The 23,719-nt window shown below is 43.0% G+C and overlaps 1 protein-coding gene across 1 annotated transcript; it reads left to right on the top strand.

The window, feature by feature from the left end:
- Positions 1 to 10,571: 10,571 nt before the first annotated feature.
- On the top strand, positions 10,572 to 13,178 carry LOC143866802 (uncharacterized). The gene has a single exon (XM_077376001.1). The coding sequence runs from the start codon at positions 10,572 to 10,574 to the stop codon at positions 13,176 to 13,178; it is 2,607 nt and encodes an 868-aa protein (XP_077232116.1).
- The last annotated feature ends 10,541 nt before the right edge of the window (positions 13,179 to 23,719 follow it).

The following is a 23,719-nucleotide window of genomic DNA, read 5'->3' as shown; positions in this document are numbered from 1 at the left end:
TCATGATCCCTGTCACTGAGTCATACCATGGTTCAGAAAACCCATAGTATGGAAAGGTCTCACCTTCTTTGATAAAATGACCATTCATTGATAAGGGATATGGAGCCATTAGGAGTACCCTTCCGGTGCGGCGGATTTCTTCCTTCAATTTCAACAATTCTTCCATGGCTTCCTCCTCCTCCTCAGTAGGTACATATCCAAGACCGAAAATTCCATGGTTTGCTTTGATTGGGCGCCAATGAGATGCCTTGCTTGGATCACGGCCCAAATTCATACCAGGGAAGTAGTTCATTTTTCTCATCATCTTGGCCACCACAGGACTGATGGCAAAAGGCAAATACAACTCCTCCCGAGAGGCATCTTCATAGGAAATAGCAGTAACATCGAATGCGAAACCATTCAAGTTGTAATCATCTGCTTTTGTAACTGGAAGAATCCGAGTTTCTCCTGTTATCTGCCCTATTTCTGGCTCTTCGTCGCCTCTGACAGTGATCAATTTTCCTTCTTTAATGAACTTCAGTTTTTGATGAAGGGTTGAGGCAACAACACCTTCCTTATGCAACCAGGGTCGTCCTAGAAGTATATTGAACGAGGCCTTGATATCAATAACTTGAAATTCCACCTCAAATTCTTGACCGCCTATAACGATCCTGGTGGTAAGGACTCCGACCACATTTCTGCGGGTATTGTCATATGCGAGGATACCAAGGGTTGATTCGGCAAAATCAGTGGGACCGAAACCCAAGGTAATGGCAGTTCTTAATGGACATACATTCAACGCGGATCCATTATCTACCATCACAGACGGTACTTTCTTGCCTTCGCAAACAACAGTGACATGAAGAGCTCTAGCATGATTCCGACCTTGAGGAGGCAGCTCCTGGTCTGAGAAACTAATGGCCCTGGTGGCGTGTGTCAGAGCGACAACTTCAGCTAGTTGCTCTGGAGATATTTCTGAGGACACCTGTGTGGTATTCAGTTCTTTCAACACAGCCTCTCTGTGTTTCTTCGATGCTATCAACAACCCCCAAACAGATATGACAGCCTGAGTTTTCTTCAACTGCTGAACAACTTCATCATCTGGGTCCTTCACGTATTGCGGCTCCTCTCCTCGAGCCAATGCCCCTGGATTTTCGACTCTTAATTCAGCAGGTTTGAAAATTCTTCCACCCCTTGTCACATGTCTGACTTCATCCAATTCTGGCTCACCATAGGTGATAATTTGAGGGACTTGTGGCTCATAGGTGATTACCAAGGGAGGTACATACTCCCTCAGGTATGATTCATCACAGAAGATGATTTCGGGTTCAGAAATGGGTTCTAAAGCACATATGAGGGTGAGAGGGTCAAACTCAGGATCTCCTATGGTTATGGCATTAACGGCAGCGGGAGGATTAGCATGACCAGGTAGCGGGTTTTGGGTAACATTGGGTCTTGGTTGGAATGCAATGACTTTCTCATCAATAAGTTTCTGGATTCTGAATTTCAAGGCGATGCAATTGTCTGTAAGATGACCAGAATTTCTATGGTATTCGCAGTGTTGATCTGTTCGCCAATTTGCTGGTAAAGGATTAGGAAGAGCCCTAATGTCGGGCAGGATTATGCGACCTGAGGCTAGACACTCCTTGAGTATCACAGATGGTGGAAGAGGGAGAGGGGTAAATTCTGTCTGGGCCTGTGGCCGAGGTGCGACAGCAGGTTGGGTATAATCCATCACCATGGGGTTCTGAGGTTTTGAAGGCTGAGGCTTGGAGCGGGAAAGGTTATTAATTTCAACTGATGGAGGCTTCCTGAATTCTTTGGTATTCGGGTTACTTCGGTTGAACACACCTTGAGCCATAGCCTCCTCTATTTGGGTGCCTGCCACGATAAAGTGTTTGAAGTCCGGATAATACTGCAACGACATGTGATACTGGAGCTGGGGGGAAATATTTTTCATGATTATTTGGACCTGCTCTTCCTCAGAAGGGCGCTCCATCATCTGAGCTGCTATTCTCCTCCATCTTTTCACAAAGGTCAGAAAGGATTCCCTCAAGTCTTGCTTTGTCCTTTCCAAATCCTTTCTGGTGATTTCTGTCCCATCATCATATTTGAACTGCCTGATGAATTGCTCGCCGATATCCTTCCATGTCCTGTAACGAGTCTTGTCCAAGACCATGAACCATCTCCTAGCAACCTTGGTTAGGGAAACTGGGAACAATTGAGCCATTTGCTCAGGAGATAAGCCTTGAGGCTGACACATGATGGTGAACATTTGTAAATGTGTGATTGGACAACCCACACCATCATATTTGTCGAAATCGGGCATTTGAAAATTAGCAGGAAGGCGGATTTCGGGAAATAGAGTAAGATCACTGGGATTGAAACTACCCTGGTCTTGAAACTGAATGTCTTGAACTTTTCTGGTAAGAGTCTCTAATTTCTCCATAACAGACTTATCAACCATGGACTGAGAAGGTCTACTGCGATTCTCGCTATACTGCTCTTTTTCCAAATCTTCTTCGGTTTTATCATGGATATTGATGAACACTGGCTGGACAGGTGCTGCTGAAGTAGCTGCTTGGTGCACAGGCCCTTTATCCTTGGACAACGATTGTCCGAACTTCTCAGAAAGTTGAGCCTTGATAACTTGGTTCTCTTCCTTGAGTTCTTGAAGCTGCCGGAGAATCAAGGTAAGAGTATCGGTGATAGCAGCGAGTGGAGGACTGTCCTGGTTTTCTGCCATTGGTGAGGATGAGGACGGGAAAGAATGAGATGCTGGGGTTCTCAGAGAAGGTGGCGGGGATACAGATTTCCTCTGTAATCGAGAAGAGACCCGAACCCAAGGAGTATTAGGGTTAGCTATGGTGTCTATGGCCCTGTAATATTTGAAAGACATATTTAAAATCAGAAAGAAGTAGACACTGATGTATGCATAGACGAAGATACTGAAAGAAAAAGGTGAACTTTTATTGATAGATCATTAAAGCTTGAGTACATGGTTCGATCTTTCAAAGATAGACTGATAAGAGAAAACATGACATTAAGCACTCTTTCTAGACTTCTTCTTTGGACGACTATCTTCCTCAACTGACTCCTTGAAAGATTTGATGACTCGAACATCCCAAGCAGATGAAACGGCTTTGACAATCTTGGGCTTGAGATCCTCAGGCGGATAGAAATGACGAAGGGGAGGCACAATGGATTGCTCTCTTCCATACTGACGCTGAATCCTGGCAGGAATATAAAAGGAAGTCTTTTTGAGGCCAAGAAGGCGAACGTAGTTAGCTTCTCCAGTATTGAAGACAGCTTCTTAGATTCCAGGGATTTGCCAATAAATCTGATCTTCATGGCGAGAACTCAACCATTCAGCCCAATCGCCTTTATGATTGAAAGAAACATCATGACGCCATTCACTGAAGGTGTATAACGTATGATCAAAATGCACAGGAGCTGCAATTTTTAGCTTGTGGCATAACCACACGTGAAGTAATGCAGGACATCCTGAGAAGGACCCAACAAAAGATCGAACATAAGAGCCTGGACCTGAGCTGGCACGAAGACGAGCCATCTCATCCAATCCATTGAAGGTTTCTGCAAGCATAGTAGGAATTGGATTGGCGCCACGATCCATCTGATCAACGAGGTCCAAGAGAACAGCTGACGCACAGCGAGAAGGCTGGACAGTGAGGAACCTAGCAAAGGAGCAGAATCTCAGAGCGCGACCTCGGGCTTTTTGAATATCAACAGCACCAATATGCCCAACAGGAGGGTAAATGTCAATCAGTTGTTGCATGGACACTTCCTGGTCTTTGATGAAAGAGTTCATGGATTCATCTGGATTATTCATCAAGCGAAGGAACAAAGGACGATAATCCGACACGTAAGATGGCTTCACCAGAGGGCCATCTACAGGATATTCCAATAAGGCACACCATTCTTCAAAGGTGTGACACATTTCTTGGTTGCCAAAACGGAAGACATGATGATCGGGATCCCAACACTCTGATGCAGCATAGAGTAATCCCCAATCGAGCTTGATGGTGGCCACGTAACCGAAGAGATTTTTCTCTTGCTCACTTATGGCATAGATATGGGATTCTCTTAATGTACCACGGATCCAATCAAGAATTGTACGAGTAGACATGGTGTCTGTAAGCCAGGAGAAAGGATACAGGGATAATCAGGATTACATGAACATGAGATTAGGATGAGTTCCTACCAATATAAAGGAAGTATGGATACTCGATCGAATCAGATAATATAAGATTAAAAATCGTACGATCGAGATGAGATGAGATAGCATAAGATTGCTTTCAACGGATGGATCATGAATGACTAATCCTATGAGATCTTTGGAAATGAATGGGATTTAAATCCTAACCCCAAAGGGAAAGTTTTTTAATCTTTGCACATTTTATCAGTGTTACCTGAAGGCATCAACCCTAATCCTAATCTAGCGGAGTGGAGAGAGGATCTCGACTCATGACTTTGTTTGTGTACCTAGGACCGATCGTAGCCATTAGAAGATGGTCTACGGCCTAATCTAGACACAAATAGGTAGGATATCCTAAACTAGGCTCACACACGTGATGCACATGTGTTCGTATACTACATGCATGTGTGGGTTAATCTAGGGGTAAGGCCAAGAGTTCCCTTAGCGCGAATCCCTGTTCGATATACTGTACCAGTGTCCGGCGTATCAGTACGTGAACAAGAGATCCGTTTACGTACCATAAAGGTACTAGGCTAAGGGTGGAATGCTTCTCTAGCACAGAGGCACCAGGTGATGAAATCCCAGTCAACCATGCTAGATAACACTCCGGGTTCCTAAAATAGGACGTGTGTGCATGTGAGATGCAGGGGTTTAGATGAAAGTGATGTAAGTGTGTGCAATAAGTTCGCGCAATCTATGATGCCTTCAGGTTTTGTTAGATTAAGTTTGAGTATATGTGATGAGAAAATAAAGCATACAAACTAATCTAACAAGCATAAAAGAGATAGAGTTTTCATGAGCCAGTTAAAATAGATTCAAATGAGTTATCCTTTGGAATTGTAATGAAGTTAGGTGGTCCCCAGCAGAGTCGCCAGACTGTGGGACACGATCCCGCGAGAGGGGTGGGGCGCGAGCCGCCATGCACTCTCTTGGTCTCTAGTACCCACGCGATTGGCGTGTGCTTCTTAGTGTTGATTTAGATTCGTCTTTTATGTGAACTTGGGATCACTAAGGCAATCCGAATTCCACACGAAAGAGACTGACAGAGTCGCCACCTAGATGTGGGATCTAGGACCCGTAATTAACCAGAAATCTAGACTCGCTACCTGGTTACAAGAATGGAAGGTATGGGGATTTATCCACCACATGCACCATTCCTGCCCGATAATCGGTCTTCGATTCCAAAAGCTAACTCTTTTAAATTTATTTTAAATGGCTCATTCAACTCTATGTTAATATGTTATCTACGGGACATGCATCCTATGATTTAATTTCAATGTGAATCCTAAATGTGTATTTTGATTTCTTGATTTGTCTGGATTCAATCTAAGTGCAAGTTCTCCTAAGATTCTAATCTCATGGAAAACCCTAACTGATTTGATTAAGTATTTACAAGAAAATTAATATACAAAACACCACAATTTGTTGTGGTGCCGACTCGCGGGTGGTATGCCGTCAGACATCCAAGCTGCCTACGTACCCAAGCCTCACTGGGATCAGAGTCGACGTAGTTCGGTGCACCTAAGCTAAGCTACATATGCCTAACTCAACTAGGACACCGACTTAGACGGATTTGACTGTTTCAACAGTTTTAAGAGGAATTATTTAATTCAAGTTGAGGATTTTATTATCTTAGGATTTCATCTAAGATGCTATATGATTCTTATCTGAATGCAAGTTGTCCCTTAGACTAATGCAGGTTTGCCTACATCCTAGTTTACTAGGCTTGTCTTAAGGAAAGATTGGGTGACTAGTGTAACTAGACCTATGGTACGGTTGCTATACATAGCAAGCGTCCGTGATGAGGCTGGACTCCTAACTCTAGGACTCCCTAAAACTTAGGACACGACACAACACTAGTGTTCCTAAATTGGGCTCTAATGGTTCTTAGATTGGAAACCATAATCCAATGGTTCCGAAAGACTCGAGACAAATCAATTCAAATTCTTGAAGTTAATTAATTTCAGATTTCATGGATTTTCGATTTATGGACACTTGAGGATTACCAATGGTTCTAGGGTTCACCAATTTCGGCCCAGAATAGCATCCAAGGAAGGGAATCGTGCGTTCTTTCCTTGCGCAATTTAATACTTAGGTTATAACATCTTATTGCCTGGCATATCTCAGGATTTCCGTGGACAGTAACCTCGGAGCCAACAACATGCTATAGCTTAAGTATTCAAATTGTCAAAGATCGGTTGCAATTGGGATACGATTATGGATGCACTGGCCATTTTTCCAGGAAAATCTAAAGATCCTAAAATTTCTGTTTCAATGAATTAAGGAGTGAACATGTGACAAAATTTAAGGTTCTTTGGAAATTTTCACAATGATTTTTAATTAATTTCGAATTTTCAATGGATTTTATCAATTTTAAGCATATGAGCGGTTTTACAAGTGAAATTGTTGCAAATAAATTCGAAATGATTTGAAATTTCTACAGCAGCAAGATGAAAATGTATGTAGCTTACAGGATGAGTTTTGCATATTTTTACATTAAATTCACATTTAATCTTGATTAAACCATTAAATGTCCAGATTGCACAATTAACACATAAACTAGTAGAAATATAACTCTAAATTCTATGAAATTTCTACAGAAATACTATATGAATCAAAATAGCATGCAGTGAGATTTTCATGAATTTTAGAAATTATTTACTACCAATTTCGGATTTTACAATTTCCAGACCAGATTATAAATTAACACTACATCCCATATTAAAACAGATCCAAATCACACGAACATTTTACAGTAGCAAGTAATATGGAAGATAAGACTACTGTAAAAATTTTATGAATTTTAATGATGATCTGATGTTAGTAAAAAGTCTCCTAAAATCTGATAAGTTTCAAAGAAAATATTAAATAATATACCAAATAAACTCCAAAAATCTTTACAAATTCATGGTAAAATGAATCAGTAACATATTATTTTCCCACGAAATTTCATTAATTTTAGAATCTGTTTGGTATATAATTTAATTTTTCTTCGTCAAAAGATGTTTTTTGAAGAGTTTTCCATTTTTAAAACACGATTTTTGATAAAATTACGATTCTGGAAAACATCTTCCAACCTTGTTCTGATGTGATGAACACAAGAAAAATTTAAAATTCCGAAAAATAGATCATCCCGAGATGGCTATTTTTTCGAATTTCATAATTTCTCAGCCCATATTTTAAATAAAATACCACTCTTCACTTCAAATTCTAAAGAACCGTTGATCCAATGTCCGATCCGATCCGATAGTTATTTTACTCTATTGAAGTAGAACATCGTATTAAATTTCGGGACTAAACGGATTTGAAACACTTATACAGATCGTGAGTTTTAGCACAAACAATTAATATTGAATTTAAGTCATTTAAATGCTAAAAAACCATGCAAAAATCTAGAAAAATACCAAATAATTTCAAAAAAAATTCAAGAACAGTAGACTTACCTATGGTGGAGTTCCTCGACGAATCTGAGAGCAAAAAAATTCCAAAATATCGCCTATGTGCGATCCGCTTTTGCTTTCCTCTTCTTCTTTTTTTTTTTACTGTTTTCTCAAGTGGATATGAAGAGAGGTTGAAAGGGAAAATATGAGAGTGAAAATGATTGAGAGAGAAAGATAGAGAGAGTGGGAGTTAAAAGGATAGAGAGAGAGAGAGAGAGAGAGAGATATCGAGGCTTCTCCCTTTCTTTTCTTTTTTTTTGAGAGAGAGCTTGCTCTCTTTTTTATAAGCCTTGTTTTGAGGAATCCACCTCAAATACCCATCTTGGAGTTTCTTTAATAGAATAGGAATTCTAAATGATCAATATTTCTAATCAAAAGGGAATCCAAGAATAGATTAATGTGAACCCTTCCAATAACAACCGAAACCCATTTGAATGCATTCAATGGTGTTCTCCTTTATTTGTAGCAACAATGATGCCTTTTATATAAAAATTCTAATAATTGAGCAACAACATCACCACCTTTCCATAATAAAAACCATGTGGGGTCCTTATTAAGATGCCTTGTTCAAAATATGAGAAAAATTCAACCTTGCATGCCTTTTAGCATCTTTTTTGAATAATGGTAAGAGCATCTTTTTTTTTTTTTGAATAATGGTAAGAGATAATCCCAAGTGGGTCCCATGTGTATTTCTCACAAATTTTCTTCAACACCAACCGAATCATATGTATGGATTTTTCATTTTTATAGAAACCACTCATGGTTTGGAATCATTACCATACATAAAACCAAAACACCTCCTCAAAAAGTAAGCAATTTTTATTCTCAACAACCCAACGAATATAATTTTTGTAGCTTTGAAGGACCCACTTATTCCCATGTGCATATATGTTTTTCCCTATGAATTCCCAAAAGCTAATGCTTACCTCACAACATGCACACTAAGCATTAATAAGCTCATTTCAAATCAACCGAATTTCCATCTTGTATTATGGCTTAAAAAAATGAATGGGGTCTACACCATAGGATGATCTAAACCATCCAATTTCCCAGCCACATCGTATATTGGTTGTCCCCCTTGCATAATACCCATAAGATGATCCCAACCGTCCAAATAATAGCCACAATGTAAATCGGTTGTGTGACCAAAATACAATTTCTGCAGATTAATCCAAACCATCCATTAAGTTGTGCCTAAAAATCATTTTCGAGAATTATCCGAATAATTCATCTTGATGATCGCAACAAAATTTGTTTGTTAAGGTAACCTCCCTGAACTCCTGGATTCTCATGAATAACTCAACATTTTAGCAGAAAAATCAGAACATTACAGAAATGACCAGAAAGATTTGAGAAAGTGTAAGGGACGAACACGGGAATGGAAAATACTGAAAAATTGACAGCGAAACCCTAATTTCTTTGTTGATCAAAGCAGAGCAAAATGGGGGTGTCTACAGGGGTCCACATGAATAGTAACATGTGGGGTCCACATGAATAGTAACATATGGGGTTCACATGAGTAGTAACATGTGGGGTCCACATGAATAGTAACATGTGGGGTCCATATGAATAGTGCATGCTGGGCCCCATGATTTTAAAAATTTAATAGAAAGAACACTGAACACAGGGAACATTATTTTGGACATAGATGGACATTACCTGGACAGAAAAGACACTGCCTTAAAACATGAATTTGATAAAATTAGAATATATTTACAGGTTATCCACTCCAAGGTGTAAGCTCAAACAAACCTGTGATCAGAAAGCTAAATGTAAGGGTTTTCGTCCATTGATTTTCTTTTGATATATGTAAGAGTTTTCTCCATTGATTCTCTTTTGATATACTGGATGTGAATATTTCATATTCTTTGATTCTCTTTATACGCAATTGCTATAAGAGTTTCTATCCTTCTAACATCCACAACTGATGAGAATCCAAGGGGGATCCTTTCTTTTAGACCCCATTCCTTTCAGATAAATGATTTTACTGATAAAGCTATAATTCTATTTTGTATCCTCGAAACTTGTTTCCGTGAGATGTGTTTATGTTTAGGGTTTATCTTGTGATACCCTAATTCTGAATATGGACTGAGTTATGATATGATGACGGGTGGACGCGTTATAGTCCTCCATGTGCACGTGGGTAAAGACGACTCTAGAGAGTGTAAATCTAGAGGATTATGAGCCGAGGTATGGCTATGAATGGGCCGAGATATGGCTATGAATGAAAGCATCTATGCTTAATGAAGTCTATATATATAATTCTTGATATCAAGTTCTGTAAGTTTTCTCTATACGTTTGGAAAGTATGTTGTGCTTATTCTTTCTTTCCATGTTTATAATGTGAGATGTCCTATCTGCAAAATATCATGTTCTTATGAGCTTGACAATTCTACATCACTTGTTGTTTATACCCTACTGGGCTATTTGAGCTCACCCCTTTTTCCTTGTTTTATTGTTCCAACCCCCAGGTGAAGTATAGATGAAAGATGAGGAATGCTAGAGTTGAATCCAGAACTGTTCTAAAGGACAAATATGTTTTAAATATGTATCAACTATGTCTTGAATTAAGATGTAATAAGTTAGACCTAATTTCTGTAAACCCTCTAAACGTAGTTGTTGTATTTGAGATATTGGGAATAATGAAAGTTTTTGAGAAAGATGATGTAATATTCTTCTACGCACCGAGTTGGTATTTCCAAAAATTCGGGGCGTTACATTTGGTATCAAAGCGAAGTTTAGTCGGTTTTGGAAATTAGGATTCAAAAAGATATGATTAGAATTTACCCTATCTTAAGTTAGAATATGTTAACTATACCGCTAGTAGTTGGTTAATATAGAACTTATGTGCTATTTATAACTTCTGTGATACTTCTATAAATGCTTTTAAATATGAGTTATAATTTAGATTACTAACGTGATACTATGATATGAAGATGGCGGAGAATCAGGAACAGATTATTGCAATCGAGGCTGAGACAAGGAGGGGACGTGGCAGGCCACGCAGAGAAAGGCAAGCAAGAAACGAACAATCTACAGCCAACGCTAGAAACAACAATGCAGGAAATGATGCCATTGCCACTGCATTGGCACAGCTAGCCCAAGCAATGACAGCAAACATGAACCAACAACAAGCCCCATCTACTCCACTTCAAAACGAAGGAGCTATACTGGAACAGTTTATAAGGCAACATCCTGCTGCCTTCTCGGGAACTACAGATCCCTTAGAAGCTGAAAGATGGATTCACTCCATCGAAAAGATCTTTTCGGTGATTGACTGCACCAGCCAACAACGTGTAAGATTGGCGACGTATAGATTGGACGGTGATGCGGATCAGTGGTGGAATTTAGTCCGAAATACAAAAACCGAAGAAGAAATGAACGCAATGTGTTGGAATGAATTCAAAAGAATCTTCCTCGAAAAATACTTCCCACAACCACTAAAAGCTCAGCTAGTGGGAGAATTTATTTCATTAAAGCAAGAAGAGGGAGAGACAGTCTCCCAATATGAAGCAAAATTCACAAGACTGGCTCGATATGCAACCCACCTAGTGACTGACGTTCAAAGTAAGGTGGACAAATTCCAATACGGATTAAAACCTAGTGTCAGGCGGGCATTAGCAGCTTTAGATTTTCAAAGCTACGAAGCCGTGGTGAGATGTGCTTTGAAAGTGGAAATTGAACATTTGGACTTTCAACAGTCCAAAAACAAGTTGACCGGCGTAAAGAGAACGAATGAAAGCCAACCAGGAGGATCTGGAACAAAGAGACCTAATGTCAAGGAAGCAGGAGACCAGCAACATTGCTCAAAATGTGGAAAGAGACATGGAGGTGTCTGTTACGCGGGGACACGAAAATGCTTCCAATGCAGAATGGAAGGACATGTGGCAAAGGACTGCAAGACGGTCCCAAAACAGGAACAAAATCCAACTTTGACTCGGAACAGTCAGCCAACCCTCAAGCAGACTCTGAATGCTCACCTAGACATCAAGTGTTTCAATTGTAACGAAATGGGACATTATTCAAATCAATGCACCAAGCCTAGAGCAGTAGGAGGAGGTCGACAACAACAACAACAGCCAAGCGGACAGGCCCGTACTTTTGCTATCACAACTGCTGAAGTGGAGGCAACGAATGATGTGGTGACAGGTACTTTGTCTGTAAGTTCGAAGAATGCACATATATTATTTGATTCTGGCTCTACGCATTCTTTCGTTTCACCAAAGTTTGCCAAGCATTTGAGCATACCACTTCAGAAGTTAGATCTTGAACTTTCTGTTAAAACGCCTGGTGGAAATTCTCTAGTTACATCAGGAGTTTATCGAGCATGCTCGGTTGATATTTGTGGTAGAAACTTATCGGTAGATCTTATCTCCTTACCTATTTTAGAATTCGATGTTATATTAGGAATTGATTGGTTGACTTTAAACCATGCTAACATAGACTGTTACAGGAAAGAAGTCAGGTTTACTATTCCTGATCAACCCCAACTTGTATATAAAAGCCTTGACAGAAACAAAACTCCAGCACTAATATCATCGTTGCAGGCAAGACGATTATTAAAACAGGGCTGTGAAGGATATCTCGCTCAAGTTCAAGTTGTGGACACGAGTAAAAAGAAGATGAAATTGGAGGACGTGCCTATTGTGCAAAAGTACGTGGATGTATTCCCTGACGATCTATCAGGAGCCCCACCGAATAGAGAACTGGAATTCTCTATCGAGCTAGTACCAGGAGCAAATCCAATATCCAAAAGACTGTATCGAATGGCGCCGATAGAATTGGAGGAACTAAAGAAGCAACTGCAAGAACTATTAGACAAAGGATTCATCCGGCCCAGTGTATCACCCTGGGGAGCTCCCGTCCTGTTCGTAAAGAAGAAGGATGGATCAATAAGGTTGTGCATTGATTATCGAGAAATGAACAATGTCACAATAAAGAACAAGTACCCGTTGCCCAGAATCGACGACTTGTTCGACCAACTTCAAGGTGCCATGTACTTCTCCAAGATCGATCTCAGATCTGGTTACCACCAACTGAAAGTAAAGAAGGAAGACGTTCCAAAGACGGCGTTCCGCACGCGATACAGACATTATGCGTTCATTGTCATGCCATTCGGACTAACGAATGCCCCAGCCGTATTCATGGATCTAATGAACAGAGTATTTCACGACTATCTTGACAAGTTTGTCGTGGTGTTTATCGACGACATTCTTGTCTATTCTAAGAGTCGCGAAGAACATGAGGAACATCTGAAGATTGTTTTACAAACACTTCGACAGAAGAAGCTGTATGCCAAATTCAGTAAATGTGAATTCTGGTTGCAGCAAGTGGCGTTCTTGGGTCACACAGTCACCCGAGAAGGAATTTCTGTGGATCCAGCGAAGACTAAAGCCGTTGAAGAATGGCAAAGACCCACGACAGCAACAGAAATTCGGAGTTTCTTGGGACTTGCCGGCTATTATAGAAGGTTCGTGGAAAACTTCGCTCGATTAGCAAATCCATTAACGAAATTAACTCGGAAAGGCGCGAAGTTTATCTGAACCAAAGAATGCGAGGAAAGCTTCCAAACGTTAAAGAAGAGACTCGTCAGCGCACCTGTGCTAGCATTACCAACACCAACCGGAGGATTTGTGATCTACAGTGACGCATCAAAAGAAGGGCTCGGCTGCGTATTAATGCAAAATGATAAAGTTATAGCTTATGCATCACGCCAACTAAAATACCACGAGCAAAACTACCCCACGCATGATATGGAATTGGCGGCAGTAATCTTTGCACTGAAGATCTGGTGACATTATCTCTACGGGGAAAAGTGTGAAATTTATACTGATCACAAGAGTCTCAAATACATATTTTCCCAGAAGGAGCTGAATATGAGACAAAGAAGGTGGCTAGAGTTACTAAAAGATTATGACTGCACCATTCATTATCATCCTGGAAAGGCGAATGTGGTGGCAGATGCATTGAGTAGAAAAACTTCTGGAACCTTGGCAAGAATGCTAACCACTCAAAAGCATTTACTCCAAGATCTGAGAAAACTAGATATGGAAATAGTAGAACCGCGAACCAAGGGCTACATAGCACAAATGGTTGCTCAACCATCACTATTGGAGAAAATCAAGGCCACTCAAGTCGACGATCCTGAATTACAAGGAAAGATCGAAGCAGTTCGGAAAGGCAAACTTTCCGAATTCAATGTTGATAAAGATGACATCTTAAGATTCAACACAAGACTGTGTGTGCCCTCCGATCCAGAATTAAGAAGGAAGTTGCTAACTGAGGCACATAGTTCGGCATTCTCCATACACCCAGGGAGTACGAAGATGTATCGAGATCTTCGGACCCATTATTGGTGGAATAATATGAAGAGAGAGATTGCTGAGTTCGTGTCTACATGCTTGGTTTGCCAACAAGTTAAAGAAGAACGACAGCTACCAAAGGAAGCCTTACAACCACTAGAGGTGCCTATATGGAAGTGGGATATGATAGCAATGGATTTCGTTACGGGACTACCGAGGACTACGAAAGGAAATGACGCAATATGGGTCATCATTGATCGACTGACGAAGGTAGCTCATTTTATCCCAATACGAGAAAATTTTTCCTTAGATCAATTGGCGAAGCTCTACATCAAAGAAGTAGTCCGTTTACACGGCATACCACATCCATTGTGTCTGATCGTGACCCGCGCTTCACATCTAATTTTTGGAGGAGTATACAAAAGCATTGGGGGACAAAGTTGAACTTCAGCACTGCCTTTCATCCTCAAACAGATGGTCAATCCGAACGGACAATTCAGACACTGGAGGATATGCTTAGAGCTTGCATAATAGACTTCCAAGGTAATTGGGACCAACACTTACCATTGGTTGAATTTTCTTATAATAACAGTTATCACTCTAGTATAGAGAGTGCACCCTATGAAGCTCTCTATGGTAAGAGGTGTAGAACACCGACGTGCTGGGATGAGGTCGGAGAAAGAAAACTTCTAGGCCCAGAGTTAGTACAAGAAACTACTGACAAAGTACGTATGATCCAACAACATATGAGGACGGCTCAAAGCAGACAGAAGAGCTACGCCGATCATCGACGTCGAGACCTGGAGTTTGCAGTGGGTGACCGTGTATTCTTAAAAGTATCACCTTGGAAGGGTGTGATAAGGTTCAGAAAGAAAGGGAAGCTCAGTCCCAGATATATTGGACCATACGAAATACTTGAACGAATTGGACCAGTAGCATACCGTGTAGCTTTGCCACCAGCCTTGCCACATGTTCACAATGTGTTTCACGTCTCACTTTTAAGGAAATACTTGGCGGACCCATCACATGTACTGCAAACAGAACCAATGCAGTTGGAACAAGATTTGTCTTATGAAGAGCAACCAGTACAAATCCTTGATCGAAAGGAACAAATTCTTCGGACAAAAAGAATATCACTGGTGAAGATTCTATGGAGGAGCCAAGCCACCGAGGAAGCAACATGGGAACCGGAGGACGAGATGAAACAAAAGTATCCTCATCTATTTACTTCTTAAGGTATGTAAAAATTTCGAGGACGAAATTTTTTTTAAGGGGGGTAGAATGTAATAACCGATAAAAAATATATATATATATATATATATACAAATAAATAAAAAAATGGCCTCATAGGTGGGTAATCATCGGCCATTACTCATTTTTCCCCGAGTTAATCGGGCATGAGGACATCTGGCATAATGGGGCATATGCGATTCGAACCCAACGCTGAGCGAGGATTGAACGACTTCCTACCACTAAACCACCGTCCCAGATGTCAACTAAAAATGAGTAGATACTTACACATATTAAAAATTACCAATAAGTCACTATTCATAATTACTATTCACAATAGTTACTATGCAAGATTACTATACAGAAATACTACGTAAGATTACTATGCAGAAATACTATGCAAGTTCACTATTGAGATAAACTATTCAAAATTACTATTCAAAATTACTATTCACAGTAGGACCCACCGAGTACTACACACAAGCGGGTCCCACATCAGCAGGCCCCACACAAGCGGGCCCCACACAAGCGGGTCCCACAACAAGCAGGACCCACAATTAGCGGGACCCAACGCCAGCGGGACCCATCACTAGTGGGAACCACTACCAGAAGGACACACCGCAACCACTTTCATTAACTCATTGGTTAAGCGGGTCACTCCACAACCGCTTCACCGACGAAAATAATAATTAAATAATATTAATCATCCTGTTACTATTCAAGCAGCCTTTACTATTCATTTATTTATACCTTTACTATTCCTATATTTTTAAAAGCATTTAAGAGGGTAGTTGTGAATTTAATAATATAGTATCTATAAATAGCGGCTCTCATTTTGTTATTTCGACAAACCCTAGTAGAGCTAAAAATTCAGAGAGAGAGAGGGAAAAAGAGAGAGAAGAGAAGGAAAAGGAAATCCACTTCATCACTACCAAGGTAAGTCTTTCATATAGACAGTTAAAGTATTTATTATGGGTAATATGGTTGGTTCTACCACCTATGTAAATATTAGGATAAAGCATGCATAAGAGGCGATAACTCGCTATAGATTATGCAAGTTTTATCATCTTATTTGAACGGTGAAATGCTAGCATAGTAACCGTAATGTAAACTTTAATCAAAGAAAGGCGAACTGCTGAGCATAGTAGCCCATCTTATTTGAACGGTGAAATGCTAGCATAGTAACCGTAAAGTAAACTTTAATCAAAGAAAGGCGAACTGCTGAGCATAGTAGCCTATCTTATTTGAACGGTGAAATGCTAGCATAGTAACCGTAAATTAAACTTTAATCAAGGAAAGGCGAACTGCTGAGCATAGTAGCCAAGAAATAAACTAAACCAAAGAATGGTGAACTGCTGAGCATAGTAACCTGTGGGGTCCACATGAATAGTAACATGTGGGGTCCACATGAATAGTAACATATGGGGTTCACATGAGTAGTAACATGTGGGGTCCACATGAATAGTAACATGTGGGGTCCATATGAATAGTGCATGCTGGGCCCCATGATTTTAAAAATTTAATAGAAAGAACACTGAACACAGGGAACATTATTTTGGACATAGATGGACATTACCTGGACAGAAAAGACACTGCCTTAAAACATGAATTTGATAAAATTAGAATATATTTACAGGTTATCCACTCCAAGGTGTAAGCTCAAACAAACCTGTGATCAGAAAGCTAAATGTAAGGGTTTTCGTCCATTGATTTTCTTTTGATATATGTAAGAGTTTTCTCCATTGATTCTCTTTTGATATACTGGATGTGAATATTTCATATTCTTTGATTCTCTTTATACGCAATTGCTATAAGAGTTTCTATCCTTCTAACATCCACAACTGATGAGAATCCAAGGGGGATCCTTTCTTTTAGACCCCATTCCTTTCAGATAAATGATTTTACTGATAAAGCTATAATTCTATTTTGTATCCTCGAAACTTGTTTCCGTGAGATGTGTTTATGTTTAGGGTTTATCTTGTGATACCCTAATTCTGAATATGGACTGAGTTATGATATGATGAAGGGTGGACGCGTTATAGTCCTCCATGTGCACGTGGGTAAAGACGACTCTAGAGAGTGTAAATCTAGAGGATTATGAGCCGAGGTATGGCTATGAATGGGCCGAGATATGGCTATGAATGAAAGCATCTATGCTTAATGAAGTCTATATATATAATTCTTGATATCAAGTTCTGTAAGTTTTCTCTATACGTTTGGAAAGTATGTTGTGCTTATTCTTTCTTTCCATGTTTATAATGTGAGATGTCCTATCTGCAAAATATCATGTTCTTATGAGCTTGACAATTCTACATCACTTGTTGTTTATACCCTACTGGGCTATTTGAGCTCACCCCTTTTTCCTTGTTTTATTGTTCCAACCCCCAGGTGAAGTATAGATGAAAGATGAGGAATGCTAGAGTTGAATCCAGAACTGTTCTAAAGGACAAATATGTTTTAAATATGTATCAACTATGTCTTGAATTAAGATGTAATAAGTTAGACCTAATTTCTGTAAACCCTCTAAACGTAGTTGTTGTATTTGAGATATTGGGAATAATGAAAGTTTTTGAGAAAGATGATGTAATATTCTTCTACGCACCGAGTTGGTATTTCAAAAAATCCAGGGCGTTACATTACAGACCTAAACCGAGCCTGCCCAAAGGACCCTTACCCTCTCCCGCGTATAGACCAGCTCATCGACGCCACATCCGGGCACGAGCTCCTCACCTTCCTGGATGCCTTCTCCGATAGCAGATCGGAAGAAATGTGGAGGTGTATGTCGATGACATGCTGGTAAAAAGCTTGGAAGCCTCCAAACACATCTCCGACCTTCAAGAAACCTTTGACACCTTGTGGCGCGCCCGAATGAAGCTGAACCCCGCAAAATGCGCCTTTGGGGTGACTTCCGGGAAGTTCTTGGGAGAAGCCGGAAAGAGCTGGGTAGAAGCACTACCTAGCGTCCTCTGGGCCTACCGGACGACGCCCCGGACCGCAACCGGGGAATCCCCTTTTAGTTTGACTTTCGGGGCTGAAGCGGTCATTCCATTGGAAATCGGCCTCTCCAGCTTCCGCACGGAAAACTACAACGAACAGGAAAATTCTGAGCTCCTCCGGAATGCTCTCGATCTCGTGCTAGAAAAAAGAGAGCAAGCCCTCCTCCGAACCGCCTCCTACCAACAAAGGGTGGCACGGTACTACAACGCCCGAGTGAAAAAACGCATGGTAAAGCCCAGAGACCTAGTACTACGGCGGGTGGAGGTATCCGACCCACGAACCACAGGGAAACTTGCACCAAAATGGGAAGGACCCTACAGGGTTGTTCGAGCGCTCCGCCCCGGGACCTACCAGCTTGAGCACCTCGACGGGGCCCCAGTCCCTCGCAGTTGAAGCATGGATAACCTCCGAGAGTTTTACCAGTAAAAAGGAAGGGTAAGGTCCGCATTTTTCTTTTAAGTTATGACGGATGTTTTGTTGTTTTCTTTTTGTTATTTCAAAGACATGTTTTCCCCTTTACAAATTAATGGAATAACGTTCCTACCTGAGCCATGTGCATCTCCACTTTCTGGCCTATGATGAATGAAGCGCCGGGAAAAGAGAGGGAGTGGGACAAAGGTAGCATCTAGGCTGATCCCCCCGAAAATACCCTAAAACGCTCCCCATGAAAAAAAGACCTCCCCTTTTTAAAAGGGCAGGCGGGACCCATTAACTCCGAGCTGATCACTCGAGGGGAAGATGGCCTTTGCACGAACAAGACGCCCTACAGGGGCGCACTAGAAGTATTCTCGCCAACCAAATTAGAATTTAATAACCCGCGGCGAAGAAAAATACTGAAAAGCTCAAATGGCCCACGACGCATTGTGTGTGTGTGTGTATATATATATATATATATATATATATATATATATATATATATATATATATATATATAAAAGAGAGTTCAAATAGATATTACAGACCCAGCACATCGATAGAACCATAAAAAGATTCAAAAAATCCCAAGGCATCCGAGCCTCACCGAGCACCCGCAGAGGTCTCAGTAATTGTAGGAGCTTCCGGGGCAACCGCCGGATCCTCGACCGGTCTCGTGGTATCTACTGGCTCCGGCAAAAGATCCCCCGGAACGGCTTCCTCGGCCTCGTGCACCAACTTCTCAAAAGGGAAGGAATGATCAACCTCGCGACCGCGCCGCCGACATTCGACGAAAGCATCTATCTCGATATCCACGCTAAACGAGGCTGCGACCTTAAAAAATTCCTCGGAATCTCGCCATTCCTCCCACGCTTTCACCAGCTCCTCAGCGAAGGTTTGTCGGGCCACCACTAAGCTATTTTCCGCACAGTTCCTCCCATCCTCGGCCAGCTGGAGTTCCCCCCGGAGTTGAGAAACGATGTCATCAAGCGCCGCCTTTTCGGCCTGGGCCTTCTCTAGGTCCTCACTCAGCTTGCAAACTCGGTCCTCGAAAGCACCAATTTCGGACTCGTCCTCAACCATGTACTGCAGCATCTTCCTGGCATAACTTTGAACCTACAAAAGCCCCCGCCACAAGCAAACCATTAGAGAATTGCCGCGTGCAGTCTCAAAGGCAACAAAAAAGGAAAAACGCAAGCGGAAAAGCCAGCCACTCGGTACTTACGCAGGACATCGACTGAAGGTACCTAGCCCCCAGAGCCCTGCGGGGGAAGCTTTCTAACTCAGCCTCATCGCCAGGAAGGGCGGTCATCAACCCAAGCTCCACCTCGACCCGGGGATTTCCAAGGACACCATCCTCAACGCCGATCTTCCAGTCAGGCTTAAACATTTCTCCTTGCGCCCGGTAGCACTGCGGGGAAAACTCCATTTGCTCCAGAAGCAGCTTGGTCATAACCGACCCTTCTAATCGACTCGACATGTCCTCCGCAAAGGCGGCAGGAGGACGGGCCTCACGGCCGGCTTTACCCTGTTTAGCGCAAGTAGGGGCAACCCTCTTGGCAGGAGGCTCCAACTCCCAGGGAGGAGATCTAGCCGTACCCCTCTCTCCGACCGACCGACCAGAAGAGCTAGACGGCGCGGACGGGGGAAGCCTAGTTTGCGACTGGTCTTTCCTGGCTGCGGCCATAAAGCCAGAAGGAATCTTCTGACGGCTAGCCGGACCCTTCGCCGCCGTCGCCGCAACCCCCTTTCCCCTACCAACATCACCAGAAGAAGACATACATGCTGCCAAAAACAGAAGAACAACAACAACTCAGAGCAAAGAAAACTACAGCTAAAAAAAAAGGGGGGTAGGGAAGGGGGTACAACCAGCTGTCCTCCCCCTTCACCAATGGGCTAAGGGCAACGCAACTCCGGAGCAGAGGAAGGGTAGGCTGACTCTTGTGAAGACCCGACTTGGCCACAAAGGCCAAGAGGGTACGCCAACTATTGGGCGCCAGTTGGGAGGGGGCCACCCGGTAAAACTCGAGGGCCTCTACTATGGTACCCAAGAGCGGAAACCTAATCCCCGCCCGGAAAGCCTCCACGTAGAAGGCTACCTCTTCCTCCGTAACGCCCTCGCACACCCCATCCCCAAAAGAAGGAACCCTAATCCCGTAATCCTCTGGAATATGAAACTCCCTCCTAATCCTCTCCACCGCCCCTTCTTCCAAAGTACTCCTACAGCACGCCACCCGACCAGGGCGGATAACGGCACCAGACCGAATGTCCCTAATCTCCGCCTCACGAGCAGAAGAGACTCGAGTGGGAGATTCAAAGGGAGCGGCCCCCAACGACGATCCAGAAGCCCCGGAGCTATCTTCCAACTCCCTGGGCAGCTGTTCATCTTGAGAGCCGCCGCCCCCGCCCTTTACCAACCGCCTCCTTTTCCTTGGTGGAGCCCTCTCCACTACTTCTATTGACTCGGTAGACGGACTCTGAGAACCGGTCGTGATAGGCATCGTAAAATAACCAAATGTCAGACGAAATAAAAAGCACAGAACTCACCGAGGCGGACAAACGAGGAAGGGCAAAAACCAGAGAGAAGTTGGTGAAGAGGAGCACCTAGAGAAATCGCAGCAGAAGGAAGCCCACTTCACCCGAGGAAGACGAAGAAATAAGACAAGAATAAAATCCCCAAAAAGGCCTTAAAAAGAGCTAGGGTTTCGACACGCGTCGATTAATCTCCCTCCCTGTCTAATCGGATGGGACGTGCACACGTGGTGCCGATTAGGGAACTCGAGGGAACCGCCAGAAATCGAAGCGCCATTCCCCCCCGACTGAAAAGACGTTGCTACCCCTACCGCTAAATAACTTCCCCAGCAAGCCATCCCTATAACATCCCCGCCTAATGAAAGGAAGGTCTCGGATTTCGAACCACCCGCGCGTGCACAGTTTCGAATCCTCGCCACCTAGTGAAAGGAAGGGGTCGGATTCCGAACCAACCGCGCGTGCCCAGCTTCGAATCCTCGCCTCCTGGCCAAAGGAAGGGCTCAGACTTCAAATCGCCCGCGCTGGCCCAGTTTCAACCCCTCCCCACCTAATGAAAAGGAAGGGTCCGGAGAGGGGAAACCAAGCAAAGGGATCCGACCTCAAAGCCACTAGAGGAAAAATACGCGCCCGGACCCAGAGTCACGGCACGAGAGCTCGACATACGAACCCAACAGGTAGAGGAAACTAAACGCGCTAGGTAAAGGCTCGGAACCCCGCGTAGGTTCGGGCAAAGCGTCACAACTCCTCGGAACAAGGAAAATATATACCAAACACAGTGAAAAAGCAACCAAACAGATGGGAAAAGCAGTATAAGAAACACGGCACAAACTCATAAAAACCATCCATTCACATCCTTTTGGCCCACAGGTCTACAAAAAAAGGGGGGATAAGAAAACCAAACATAGGGCACGCAGGCCCCAAAATCCTCGACAAGAAAGAAGAAAGAAAAAAGAAACAGGAAAGCAGGAGAAGCCAGAAACTAATCAGAAGAAGACTCCTCTCCCGAAGGGTCCCCCTTCTCTTCCCAGAAGCTCTCCAGCAAGGGGTCCACCTCGTATTCAAGCAGCTGCTCGTTGAGGGAGTGAACCTTTCTCTACAATGCATCGTTCTCCCGCTTCAAATCCTCAATCTCCTTACCCATCTTCGAAACCCGGCCACGCAGTTCCATCCCCTGGTGATAGGCCCGGGAGAAAAAAGACCACTCTCTGGCGACACGGGAGCGAGACGACTTGTCCTTCCTAGGCAAGGAGGAAAGATGAAGGGGGGGGAAGCCCGAGGAAGGGCCCGAGTCCCTCCTAGCCCTTTTCCGGCGGGCCGTAAGGTCCTCCTCTGAGTCGGAGGACAGGTCGGGGTCACTCGACGATTCCTGGGAAAGAGGGGTTTTGCCCCTAACCCGCGAAGGGGAACCAGACATGTTGCCGAAAAAAGGGAAAAGGTGCGGAGAAACACCTATCTCAGAAAAAAACAATGACAGAACGCCGAGATGGTCTTCCTTTTTAAGCTCGAAGGAGAAACCCTTGTGTCTCAAAACAAGGCGACCCACCCGACACGTGTCTCCGACCGGAAGCCACATAATGATGCTACCATTTCCCGGGGATAACCGCTGGATAAAACGGCACGTCTCCTCGTACTCCGGAGCCCCCATAAATGCCCTCATCACGGCATCGCTTGACCAGACATTACTCCCTTGGCCCATTCAATAAACCAAAAGAGTAAGGGGGTGTTATGATGGGACATAAATACGGCACTACTCCCAAATCTCGCCACGTGTCGTCCATGCACCAATGAAGCCTAAACCATCATGAGGAAAGGTGCTGATAAACGACAAGACCATGCGATTGCGACACGTGTCACCTCCTCGCCGTCCAGACCTTATCATCACAAATTATGGAAGGGATTATCCAGCAAAACCATGCGCGCCGTCAAAACAGGGGAACGGCCCAATCCCGCCAAGGAAGGTTTTCTCTCCATAATGATGAAAAGGTCCGCACGCCACCCCTTAAAAGAGAGAGAAGGGAAGAAGAGAAGATAATTTTGGATCTCCCACAAGACAACCGAAAAAGAAAGAGGCAAAACAACAGCAGAGGAGGCCGGGAACTTAATCCCACTCTCCCTGTTAGTCCCCTCTGACCCATCCACCCACACACCAAGAAAAGAATCTGCGCCTTGGCCTTGGTAAACCTGATCGAACCCTCTCCTCTTCTCGCTGTTCTTTATATTGATTGGTCAAAGAATCTGACTTGGGTGTCGAAGTGGTCATCCGGGACCCACCCCGGACCCCCCTGACCCCCTGTGTTTGTGATTGCAGACCCTGCAGAGGCTCTCTACCGACCGCGCGATCGCAGACCCGGATTCCGACGCCATCACTTGCTAATGAGGAGATCGCGCTGTTGGCGCATGATGAGGTGTTTGCCTCGGAGGTGGTGAACCTTATTCTGGATTTAAAGAAATCTGCTATATAGCTTTTTTGCTTTTTTCTTGCTTTGTGAGGCAGAATGGTGGGTGCTTTTTCGAAAAGGTGGTTGGAAAAGAAATGCGTGGTAGGCCTCAATTTTATTTTGCTTATGATTTGGTCTCTCATCAAAATGGGAGCTTGATAGAATTTGACA

Source organism: Tasmannia lanceolata, unplaced genomic scaffold (genome assembly GCF_043159265.1).
Source record: "Tasmannia lanceolata isolate RefF3 unplaced genomic scaffold, GAP_Taslan_0.1 ptg000003l, whole genome shotgun sequence".
Taxonomy (NCBI): domain Eukaryota; kingdom Viridiplantae; phylum Streptophyta; class Magnoliopsida; order Canellales; family Winteraceae; genus Tasmannia; species Tasmannia lanceolata.
The sequence above is the reverse complement of the archived record's forward strand: the minus strand, read 5'-3'. Positions and strand labels throughout refer to the sequence as shown.

What these genes read in the sequence shown, in the direction of transcription:
- LOC143866802 (XM_077376001.1), top strand. Translation starts at nt 10,572, where the DNA reads ATGGCGGAGAATCAGGAACAGATTATTGCAATCGAGGCTGAGACAAGG.